General features: G+C 44.4%; 1 protein-coding gene across 4 annotated transcripts in view; it reads right to left on the bottom strand.

The window, feature by feature from the left end:
• The window catches only part of CACNA1D (calcium voltage-gated channel subunit alpha1 D), a 379,519-nt gene that overhangs the window by 66,601 nt on the left and 300,217 nt on the right, over positions 1–12,701 (bottom strand). For all 4 annotated transcript variants that reach the window (XM_004368621.1, XM_004368623.1, XM_004368620.1 and 1 more), the window contains 7 exons: positions 11,735–11,864; positions 8,583–8,642; positions 5,678–5,784; positions 3,891–3,978; positions 3,196–3,303; positions 3,057–3,109; positions 1,653–1,799 (listed from right to left, as the gene is read on the bottom strand). In XM_004368621.1, coding sequence (XP_004368678.1) covers positions 1,653–1,799; positions 3,057–3,109; positions 3,196–3,303; positions 3,891–3,978; positions 5,678–5,784; positions 8,583–8,642; positions 11,735–11,864 — 693 coding nt within the window. The remainder of the gene's footprint in view (positions 1–1,652; positions 1,800–3,056; positions 3,110–3,195; positions 3,304–3,890; positions 3,979–5,677; positions 5,785–8,582; positions 8,643–11,734; positions 11,865–12,701) is intronic.

Below are 12,701 nucleotides of genomic sequence, written 5' to 3'. Positions count from 1 at the left end.
ATTAGCCATTAGAGAAATGCAGATCAAAACTACAATGAGATATCATCTCACCCCAACAAGGCTAGCATTAATCCAAAAAACACAAAATAATAAATGCTGGCGAGATTGTGGAGAGACTGGAACACTTATACACTGTTGGTGAGAATGTAAACTGGTACAACCACTTTGGAAATCGATTTGGCGCTTCTTTAAAAAGCTAGAAACAGAAGTACCATACGATCCAGCTATCCCGCTCCTTGAAATATATCCTAGAGAAATAAGAGCTGACAAACAGATATATGCACACCCATGTTCACTGCAGCACTGTTCACAATAGCAAAAAGCTGGAAACAACCTAGGTGCCCATGAACAGACGAATGGGTAAACAAACTATGGTATATGCACACAATGGAATACTACCCAACAATAAAGAACAACGACGAAGCCATGAAACATAACATGGAGGAAGACGGAGGTCATTATGTTGAGTGAATGTAGTCAGTCACAGAAGGACAAATATTGTATAAGACTACTATTATAAGAACTCAAGAAAAGGTTTAAACACAGAAGAAAACATTCTTTGATGGTTTTGTGGGTGGGGAGGGAGGGTGAGGGTTATTTACTAACAAGATAGTAGATAAGAATTATCTTAGGTGAAGGGAAGGACAGCACACACTACAGGAGAAGTGAGCACAACTGCACTAAACCAAAGCTAAGAAGTTTCCTCAATACAATCAAACACGTTGAGGGACACAGTAGCAGTGATGCAGGGTCTGGGGACCATGCTTTCAGGGGACATCTAGGTCAACTGGTATAACAAAGCTTATTAAGAAAATGTTCTGCATCCTAGTTCTGTGAGTAGCATCTGGGGTCTTAAAAGCTTGCAAACAGCATCTAAGATGCATCAATTGGTCTCAACCACCTGGAGTAAAGGAGAATGAAGAACACCAAAGACACAAGGAAAGTAGTAGCCCAAGAGACAGAAGGGGCCACATAAACCAGAGACTTCATCAGCCTGAGACCATAAGAACTAGATGGTGCCCGGCTACCACCAATGACCGCCCTGACAGGGAACACAACAGACAGTCCCGGATGGAGCAGTAGAAAGGTGGGGTGCAGAACTCAAATTCTAGTAAGAAGACCAGACTTAATGGTCTGACTGAGACTAGAGGAACCCAGGAAAGCATGGCCCCTGGATTCTCTATCAAGCCCAGAACTAAAGCAATTTCCGAGGCCAACTCTTCAGACAGGGATTGGACTGGACTGTGGGACATAAAGTGATACTCGTGAGGCATGTGCCTCCTGGCTCAAGTAGATACAAAAGAATAAACGGGCAGCTTTTTTCTGGAGGTGAGATGGGAAGGCAGAGAACGTTAGGAGCTGGCTGAATGGACATGGGGAATCAGGGGTGGAAAGGAGGAGTGTGCTGTCACTGTATGGGGAGAGCAATTAGAGTCACATAACAATGTATGTATAATTTTTTGTATGGGAAAAAATTAAAAATAAATAAATATAAAATCACAGGGACAGCCTGTGACTGCAGAGAACAGAAGAAATGGGACTCTTTCCAGAAAGATGGCTCAGCCCAGAGTCACAGAAGCAAGTAGGACAGGAAAGCAGAGAGGACCCTAGCCCCAAGAGCCTCTTTGGAAGACAACATACTCTATACTTACGCAGGCCAGCCCTCAAACGTGGAGACTGTGAAAAGTGCCATCATAGCAGACAAGACGTTGTCAAAGTTGAAATCACTGTTTTGCCAGATCCTCTCACGCACCACGGGGTTATCAACCTCCCCGTCCTTGTAGAGAATGAAAAGCCCCCTAGAGAGGAAAAAGAAGTGTGGTTCATTCTGGCTTTATGTGTGAAAAGTGAACACAGCAGTAAGTCAGTCACATCTGCCCCAACGCTCCAGGCCCCGCCACACTCGGCCTGCCAGTCAGGCCACAGACCCTAGCTTCACACAGTCTGCATTTCTCTCTTCTCCCCCTGCATTTAATCTACTCTAGAGTTCAAATAACTATCTGGTCACTACTAGGACAAGGTGTATTCTCCAGAGCAACAAGGTAGACACCCAGCTTATGTCTGTTAACAAATGAAAACTACCTAGGGGAAATAGTCCTCATATACAATGGCTCAAAGTGTACTCCAAAGAGTGAAAAGCTTTAGAAGTGGAGAATTCTACAAGCTCTGGGAATGGGTCCAGGTATATTCTTACCTGAAGTTTAGTTCTAATCAAATTCTTTCTTTTCCTACTAACAATATTCTCAACTTTCTTTTCCAAGAGAATTCCATACTTTTTAGCACACAACATTCCTCACAGAATTCCATTTGCAGAAGAAATCCAAGAGATCAAGTCCAATATCTTTATTTTACAGAAGAGGGGGAAAGGAGAGTATCTCTGCACTGCTGTGGTGCTGCTCAACTCCAGGGGGCGCCATTCCCCCCACTGCCTGTGGGAACGGTGCCTCTGGAGTTGCACAGCCCACAGTCAGCTCTTTGCACCACATCTTTTGCTTACAAAGAACCCCTAAACCAACAAAGTGGCGCAAGCAGCTAAACCAGTGAGCTGCATCTTTAGATGACAAGGAGACATGTACTTCGACACAGGGTTTCAAAACTTGAAGCAATGGTCTCCATGTCTGCCTTAATATTCTTCTGGACGTCTATTAACAAGAACTGTGGATAGTTACCACCCTCTTTTTCCTCTGCCCATTCTTGTGAGTGGAAAAATGGCCAAAATGTGGCTGGCAGGAGCAAGGGGAGACAGGAAGCCTAGAGAATCTGCCAGAAGAGGGTAGCCAGCTCCTGAACACATGAGAGTGGAGCTCCAAGCCTTATTTGTGGAGAAATCCTCCTCATGGCTACAGGGGGAGCTTGTTGGGGCATTTAATAATTATTACATCAGTTTTTTTCTCCTCCAGTTCACAGGTTCCATACTGAACATCAAAGGTTATGAACTGAGCACAAAAGCTTCTTCTCTTTCATGACAAAAACTTCTGAAAATCTAGTATGAGCAAATCTTTGAAGTTTTCTATTTGTTCTTCCAAATTTCCCATTCTCACTTCCAGGGCACTCACCTGCATTCTTCAGGATTACTTTTGGCTTCATCTGTGCAGCGATAGAATTTTCCCTGGATACAAAACAGACAGATAAACAGTCAGCTTCTCCCTAAAGAAATCAGCTGCAGTGTTTAAGCTTGAAGGCACGCCCCTCTACCTTGAACAACTGGACCCCAATGCAGGCAAACATGAACTGAAGAAGGGTGGTGACGATCATGATGTTGCCGATTGTCCGGATGGCCACAAAGACACACTGGACAACGTGCTGGGGAGAGAAGAGTGGGGACATCAGAGAGAGCACTACTTTCCTGTGTTATTTCAGTCACCAATAAGTGAAGGTTCATGAACACCATCAACAGCGTGTATTTTATGGCCATTTGTATATGATTTTCCAAACTTTCAGTCCCTTTGGCTTTGCTTTTCAGGTAGTTACCTGTGAGGAACGCACGTGGGCCCCTCCTTGGTTTCCTCCCGAGAAACGCTACATGTGCGGCACTGTGCGGCACACAGGCCCAACAGGTACTCCTCACCCCAAAACAGACTTAGGAAAATGCAAACCCTCTGGCCTTTTATACCACATGCATAAGAATAAATTTAAAGACTAAAATAAACACAAAGAAATATTAATAATGAAAAATAATAAACAGCAATTAAAGAAAAAAACTTAATTACTAAAAATAAAGAAAATAAATAATAATTTGACAAATGCTCTCTGTATAGAGGTTAATTGGTCAGACATTTGCTTTTCACATGTAACCCACAGAGCTTCAGGCCAGCTCTGGCCCAGAAAAGCCACTAATTACAGCTAACCCCCATCCAAGAAAGCCCAGCGTGGAGGAGAGGAATCAAAACCTTAAGTCCTTTTGCTCTGTTGATTGCCCTGAGGGGCCTCAGGACCCTTAACACTCTCAGAATCTTCACAACGGAGATAGCACTGGATCTAAGGAAAAGAGAAGAGGCAAAGGAGAAAGTAGAGTGAGTTACGATTGGATAAAACACTTTGCGATTAATTATTCCACTTGACCTTCACATTGATACCACTACACAGCTTGTGTGAGATCTCTGCAGAGCTGAACTACCGTCTCTCCGTGACTTACATACCGTTACCCATCACCTCCTTCTCCATAATACACAGTGCCGTCTCAGCCAAGCCCGTGGACCCTCACAGAGGACCATTTAGAGCAGCTAACCTTGGCGGAGGCCCAATTTATAAACTGGCTTTGTTCTTTCTACTCAGTGTAAACACTAGGCGGTACTTGGCTTTTAGGCTGCTGCTGCTTCTTCTTTTTGAAGTTTGGAAACCTATTGCAGTGCTTTGGTGTTGGGCTTCTCTGGCCATCAGGAGTTCACAGTCTAGCAGAAGAGATGGGCATTATGACCCATGTGGTGTGTATGACAGTAGGGGTAAGTGAACACAGTGTGCTCTCCTAGGGGAGCAACAGCTTGGGGGGAGCCTGGGAAGGCCTCTGGGTAAGATGCTGTCCAGGTGAGTCTCAAAGGCAGAGTAGGGGTTAGCTAAGACAAAGGAGAAAGGGTTCCAGGCCAAAGGAGCTGCACATAAAAAGGGCCTAGACGAAAGTGAACACAGCTCATGTACAGCACCACGAATGGCTCAGGGTGGCTGGAGCACATGATCAGGAGGAAGTACGCAAGGGCTACAGTTCAAGAGCGCAGGTGCAGCCTGGGAGTTTATAGGAGTTGCAAAGATACTAGTGAAATGTCTTTCCAAGCTACGACCCCCTATCCCTGGGCAGCAGTGGGAGTGAGGAAGACTACAACAGGGGGTTGTTTCAGGCAGGGGTCCTGGTCTTTTGAGGGGGGAGAGACTCTCTCCATTTACCTTTAACTTAGAGGCTGCATGTGTGCATGCTTGTGCGCATATAGGGGGTACTGATGTCAGCACCTGAGCAGGAGTGTTTATAAGCCAGCAGGAAAGCAAGGCCACTCCTGGATGCTCCCACTGGTGCTTCTACCCCAGAAACGTGGGTATGGCAGGCAGACAGTGGTCAGCCCTGGCTACTCCCCAGCAAAAATCCCTAAATGCCATGAAAAGCAGCTGGGGACCTGACTTGCCTCCTTGGTCCCCTCCTAGCTTAAATATTGTAAAGGCCAAAGGAAAAAAGTCATCGTAACTGCTGCATCCTGGAGATGAAGGGAAGTTTTGAATGTCTAAGCTGAAACGGCCCTGAGAGCCACCTAGTCCCAGCCCCTCCTGTAGAGATGCGGAACCAAGCTCCTGAGAGTAAGGGATGCCCTAAAGGTCCTGCAGCCAGCCCTGGAGGAAGCAGAACTAGAACCTGGCTTTCCTTCTTTCTAGTCAAGAACTCTTTCACTCTCTGATGAAAACAAATTTCACAGACGGTAATAAACATAAGCTAGCATGAGCACGCGTGCACATGCGCATACACGCGTATACACAAACACACACACAAAAAAAAAAAAAAAAAAGAAACACAAGAAAATATGAATTGTCCCAATGCTTTCTGACAGGAAAGCAATTTAAGCAGCCCCGGGATAACTAAATACAATCATCAAAAAGATGCCCAGCCTTTGAGAATTATGTTAAAATTTCTGCGTAAACCATCCTACCCAACAGTCCTGGGTATATGCATGCACACACACACACACAGAATACTTACTGAATCCCAAACGACACCAGAGACACCCCAACAACCAGCATATCCAGTAAATTGAAGTAGTTCCTGCAGAAAGCCCCTTTGTGGAGGAAAGCTCCAAAAGTCGTCATCTAAAAGCAGAATCGTGGGTAATTTACTATTTTTTCCCTCCAGAAGAAAAGAAACCAAAGCTCTTTACAAAACCTTGAGGGAAGTATGACTTTATTAACAAGTGTGTGTTAGGAAGCCAGAAATGTAAACCAACAGGGCTGAGCAGCAGAATAATTTGTTCAAACAAAAATGGAAGAATAGCAGCTTACTTCAGATACATTTTAAAGAAGAGACCAATTTAGGCTTTATTACAGTGATGGTAGACTTCGAATATGAATGCATTATTGGCATGTCCAAAGAGCCCTGTCTCAGGAGAGAGTGTATATGACAGTATTTGTTAGAATGTAATCATTACCCAGATAAAGCAGCTTCCCCTGCAAAATGCTGACTCCTGTCCTCCTTGAGACCCTAGTAGAGCCTACACTGAGCCAATTCAGCCTTTCCAGTGGGGGCTAGGAAGAGCACTGGAGTCCAGTGTGCTCACTGATTCTATTTACATAGACACATGCATCACTTTCCCCCACGCAGACCCCTTGCTGCACATCTAGTCCTTAGCAACAGACCTATTGGAAAGAGTACCTCCAGCCTAGTTACTGCTAGAGTGCAAGGTGTGGCTAGGAAGCCATCACATGGCATCTCAACTAAATCAGTCTCTTGCTTTCCAGTGACATGCCAAGTAGGTTTACTAGAGCACATGGGATGGGCGCTCCAGTGAGGTTTCTACTGGCTACAAAAGAAGAGCTTAGTGAGGAATTTCCCCAGAGTGAAAACAGCAAAATATCTGGAGTTCACTGTTTATTAAAAAAAGGGGAGTGGGATGGAGAGGTTCAGATAAGTACAGGAGAGGAGAGGCAGACTGGAGAATTACACTGAACTATATAAAACTGCCAATATTCAGTCCTTTTTGACCTACATGAATGGCGTTCATATTGTTTAACCAAATAAGCAAACAGCTTTTGGAATCTTCCCAAGGTCACCAGGAACCACCATTTCAGATATTAGATGTTTCTTGTTGCATCTCCATTTTCTGAATCCTTGTTCTAGCTTATTTTCCACTTTCTGAAAATACCTTTCAAATGGAGAATGGCTCACGAGAATTAAGTCACTGAGGCAAATATTCCAAAATGAAAAAGGAACTCTCCCTCTCTTTTCTTAATGATTCTGTATCTCAACTGCCCCAAAGCTCAAGAGTAACTACACTCATTTAGCAACTTAAAAATGTGGAAAGTAAAATAAAACCTTTATCAGCCAGGCTAACTAAGTAGACTATTTCTCCATTCAGTCTGAGGAGGAGAAGGCAAATTACATAAAAAGCAGCAGCTGGTCTCAGGGACCAACAAAGGCAGGGCTGGGAACCCAGCCCCTGTGCATTCTGCAACTGCTTGTTACTGAGACCACTGTTAGAATGTGGTCACCCACCCAGGGCATCATTTTCACTTGGGGCAGAACTGTCATCCAAATCCACGGGCTTCAAGGCAAAAAAAAAATGAGCGTGAATTTTTAGAAGATTTTTAAACAAAGGTTTAAACAGAGGTTGGCTCATTGGTTGGTTTTGTACTAACGTTTTCATTACCAAGAACAAAAAGACAATAAATAAATACCCAATTCCTTGGTAATGTTAATCGAGGTTTCATTTTATAGATGATTTTGTAAAGAACCCAAGTTCCACAGTGGTCTAACATAAAACACACTGCGCACATACAAAAACGGAAACAGTTTAAAGAAAATCGCGATTAGAAGCATCAATTCCGCAGCTTGTTGTCACTAGGAGCCACGATTGCCTCATGGTGCTTAGCAAGTCTCCGGGAGTTTCCAGGCTCTCTGCTCGTGGTCTCCAGACCTCTGAGTGTGTAGGAAACGAGCTCACCCGTAGGGTAGCCTTCACAATCAGGACACAAACTACATGCAGCAAACGGCAACTGTCAGCTCATGCATGGGCAAGTACATTTAGGTCTCCCTGTCCGAAAGGTACGCTTTTTCAGAGATGTAGCCAGGGGAGGTTAGAGGGGGGCATTTGCCCCCAGGCACAAGTCCAAGAGGGCTCCAGATGAGGTCTGCTGGTGAATTACCCCGCTCAACAAGGCGGGTGCAAATTTAGAGATCACCCTGGGTGCTCGTTACCCTAGCTACGCCTCTGCTGTTTTTGTTGTGTAAATGTAAGCCCATCCATTAAAAAAGATATAAAATATCTTAACACAAATAGACTCAAGTTATCTTGCAAATCCTATTGCAAGAAAATAGCGTGTTACTATTTTAGGCCACTGAAAACATAATTCAGTCAGAGAAATGAGAAAAGATATACTCCCTTCCCAGGATGAACGCTTTTCCTCTGCCTCTGATGCCAGGAAGGGTGGAAGAAAGTTCACACACAGTGATGGATCTATTATCCATCAACAAATGTCAAAGGATATACATATATATTTTTTAAAGGGAGCAAAATATAATTCCCGATCAGTTTCATGAAGCAAAAGTAGTTCCTACATGCATGCAAAGGTTAAAAATAGACAGCAAAAATAAGTTGCAATAGTTACAGAAAAAAATCCTTTGGTTAAGAAAAAGTTCATCTTACAGAAGACATAAAAGAATAAAAATAAAAAGTCAAGAGCACTTCAAGCTTCTTTCCTGTGTATCACACACAGGAGGAGTCCCTTTGACCCACTGCTGTGTAGCCTGTTACCTTCAAAACGATCTCAAATGCAAAAGTACCAGTGAAGACATAATCTGCATAACCTATTATCTGGAAGGTAAACAAAGAATTGCAACCGTTAATTGCCACAGCTGCTTTAGAACATGTGAGGATCAAAGAAAAATCCATTACCTTTAACAGGATTTCAACAGTGAAGATGGCTGTGAAAGCATAGTCAAAGTAACCCAGTATCTGCAAGGCACAACATGTAGCAATGAGAAAAAGGCACCTGGATAAGCTCTCACAGCTACATGCACATGGGCAGACCCCCCCGCCCACTCCCAGTCAGAGACCCGTTCACCCAGGATAACCCTGCCACCCTGGAGTTAAGTGTGTAGATGCTCATAAATGCCCTGCATTGGTCCAATTACAGCTCCCCTTTTTGACCAAAAAAGAACATTTTGGAATCCTCACCTCCTTTAGCCACTCACGCTAACTCACTTCCCAGGCTCCTGTCTTGGACAGAGGCTCATTTCTGAAAGTGGTTTATTAATAATCTTTTCTCCTCAGAGCACTACATCTACAAATTCCTTATGGCATCAGATAAATTAGTGTCTTAAATACATTTTAGGTTTGTAACTACATCTTTGGCTGAATGAACTATGCCGCCTTCTAGCCGGGCTTCAGATCGGTGGAAGGATGTAAATACAGATGTTAGTGGCATCAAACTGAGCCAGAAGCTTCCACATGTCCCCTCACATTCCATTTAATTGAGGAGTAAACGCTCTCCCCCACCAATGTGCTGAGCTGCTTGGTCTGCAAGGCATAGCCGTACTTACCATCTTCTGTTCGTTGCTCTGCATCTAACACTGCTGTCTCCAGATGCTGGTTTTTACCTCACTGGGCCCACTCGAAGAACAGACTGACTTGGCATTTGAATGATCAGTCCAGGCTACTCTAGGAGCATTTCTGAAGATGCTCTCTACTCTCCCACCAACTGAGGACTGTTAACCCTTCTAGGGTCCCTGATCCTCCTCAGAGCCATGAGGAGCAGCCAGTGGGCCAGCAGCCAGAAGTGTGACCACTCACATAAGGCTGCTGCCAGCGAACTGCTGAGTGCAACACCCTCAATCACAAAGATGGTGGCCAAGACTCTGTCAATAAGAGAAACCATCTTAGCTCCTTATCTTCATGACAACTATGCTCTTTGGTTTCTTGCTCAGTGGTTCTGAAAGAATTGAAGAGATCAAAGCAGGAAGGGACCATGGAGACAACCCAAGCCAACTCTTTTCATTGAATAGATGTGAACTCTGGGGACAAGGCGGCAGGGGGGCACCTGCTCAGGCCACACAGCCAGTTATAGGCATTGCTGAGCGAACACTTAGGACTCTCAAATGCCACTCTAGAGCCACAGGGCCCCGTTTTAAGTATGTGATCCACCTGAGGGTAGTCCTTTACTATTTCTTTTACAGTAAGGTGATGACCTTTGCTTCAAAGCCCAGCTTTCCTCAGACAAAGTTCTCTCTTCAGAGGGTATCATTTTCCCAATCGTTTCTGCCTTTGGGTTTGTAAGATTGGCTTGAACACTTCTGGGTATTGTGTTCCTGGCCAGGCAACAGAAGGTATTTTCCAGTACACTATCAGGACCCTGCCGCTTCCTCCTTATTCCCTCCTGGGTCACAGCAAGGCTATCAATGTTAAAAGCACTTGGGTAGTCGAGAAAAACACTGCTGCCTACAAGTCAACAACGTGAGGCCTAGGAGTCAAAGTTCTTAGATTTAAGTAGTTCTTCCCCCTCTCTTCCATTCTCTTTTACACTAAGAACTCAGCCAAAGTTAAAAAAAAAACAACACTGCCATGCTTTAAAAAATAATACACATGCACATGTGTACAACATCTATTCAAAAGGAACAACAACACTCTTGGGAAAAAGTAGTAGGGAAATAAACTAAGAAGTTATTGTGATTAAAAATTTTAAGACCATGAGGTCCCAATGTAAACGAACTCCTTGTCAATCTGTAGTCTACACCAGCTCCTGGCCTAAGCTGTCACCTGATGATATTTTTTCCCGAATAGTTTTTCCCCTTTGTCCCTGATTTTCAGGATGGGACTCGATGACCGAGAGCTCTCTGTTCCATCTGAATGTTCAGACAGAGACGGCCTTGGGAGCCTCTATCAAAAGTCCTCATCTGTGAAGTACAGTCTAAGGCTCAGGGGCCTTCATCTTCACATCTACACCAACAAGTCACCTCGGGGAAAGTTCTTTTTATCTTCTTCGTATCAGAGTGCATGTTTTGTCAGTCTGATAGATTAGATTTGCCAGGCTTCAAAACGAAGAGCACTGGCAACACAGAAAGACATGAGACTTTGTTCTTATGACAGAAATCCTGGGGGCACTGATCTAATGACTTGTTTTAACCCTCAAATCTCTAAAGATCTGATTATAGAAAGAAGCGCAAATCAGGCAAGGCAGCCACAGCTGGTGGTCTCCGCACTTGCTGAGCCCCCTCTCTTGGGAGGTTTTCTGGATAATAACCTGAAGCTGCACTACAGTATCTAGGCCAGAGAGTCAACAGGCTGCTAGCCTTCTGAAGCTGTCTCTCCTTTGGATTTCTCTCAGTACTTCATAGCTCAATTGCTAAGATGGGACTGCTTAAGCAAGAACTAACATGCATGCAAGTTTCTTTCCAACATGGATGCAGTGGAAGGGCACTATTCCTAAATTAATAATAATAATAATTACCCTCTACTTGTTCCCTTAGTAGAAGCACCTCTTGCCGCATAAAAACCTATGGTTCTTCCTCTCCATGGAACCACTCAACTCAACATCCCATGATCTCCTCAGTAAATGGAGCCGAAAGTGCTTTATTAAGAGCCTTTTCTCCTTTAAGCCTCCACCACCCCTCAATAAGAGGTTTCTGGGCACCTGACATACCTGGTGCAATTTTATTTTCTCTCCCTCCTGTATGCTTCCAGGGCGAAGAAATCTCAAAATAAACGTGGGTGTCAATTTGACTGGGGAGGGGAAAGAGGGACCAAAATGTTGGCAACAAGGGATAAAGAGGAAGAGAAGCAGGGGTCCTGAGTATACCATAAATTACTGCAGAGCATTTAAAATGAGGTTTAAAATAAATAATTCAGTAAAGATTTGTCCAGATAAAATGAAACCTCCCTGGCGCTTACAGACCTCAAATATAGAACGTCTTGAGACGAACGAGAAGCCTACTCTAGTTTTCAGCTTCATGGGCCTCTGGAGGTCCTATCTTGATGACGGCCTCTGCTTAAGCCAAGGCCAGCACAGATCCCAGAGTGAGCGCCACCCTCCTCTCCTGTCGGCAGCTTACAGTGTTCCGGAAGGAGTGGCTGCGGATGGGGTCCTCAGCGGCGAGGGCAGCGCTGCTCAGCATGATGAAGACGAGGATGAGGTTAGTGAAGATGTGGTGGTTGATGAGCTTGTGGCAGCCGACGCGGATCCTGCAGGGGAAAAGCCTCTGCATGGACTGGACACAGTCCCAGATAGGGTTCAAGCAGACAGGCAAGCACTTCTAGCCTCTGGGGACCCTTAAGAGTGTAGGGCCACTCTGGCAAAAGATCAGGCCAATGAGAGCTGTCTGCTATGCCACCCACGTCCCTACCCATGCAAACCTGAATCCTGACCATTTGCCCTATGAAACCCAAGGACAATAGTTCCCGAGAGTGTGTAGTACAACTGGCTCTCTGCTGGGGTTTCTACGGAGACCACTGCATTTAGTCCTTCAAAGCAGGGTATCACCCTTCTAAAGATAGGGAAACTGAGGTTTAAGGAGATGAAAGAACTTTCTCAAGGTAACACAACTACTAAGGACCAGGGGAAGATTTCCCATTCAGTTTTATCTGACTCTGACGTTTTCCACTATAATATGAAGCCCAACTGCTTAGTTTTCGTTCTTCTAGAAAGGAGATCGAGGTTAGACCTCATCTCAACAGTTCACAAAGAACGAGACAATTCCCTTTCCCATACTGCAGTTTGGCTGTGTTAATATATGATTTACAATAAGTGAGGCTTGGTGAAATCTCGTATTATGTGGAGATTTCATCATAAATGTTTTTATTCTTTTTTTTTTTATTATTATTTTGGAGTTGACCTCCAATGAATACTTCTTAGAAAGTTAAGTGAAAGTTACATCCTTTGCTAACACGCAAAGATGTTATGGCACTGTGCGCTAGTGTGTGCTCCAATTCTCACAGAGTCCTGGGTCCTGTAAGGGAAGGAAGGGCAGCGTGTGTGCCCAGCACCACAGAGCCTGGGATCCAGTGAAGTCTCTGTGTGCT

The sequence above is a fragment of the Trichechus manatus genome, unplaced genomic scaffold (assembly GCF_000243295.1).
Source record: "Trichechus manatus latirostris isolate Lorelei unplaced genomic scaffold, TriManLat1.0 scaffold00001, whole genome shotgun sequence".
Taxonomy (NCBI): Eukaryota; Metazoa; Chordata; class Mammalia; order Sirenia; family Trichechidae; genus Trichechus; species Trichechus manatus.
This window is presented reverse-complemented; position numbering and strand designations above follow the sequence as displayed.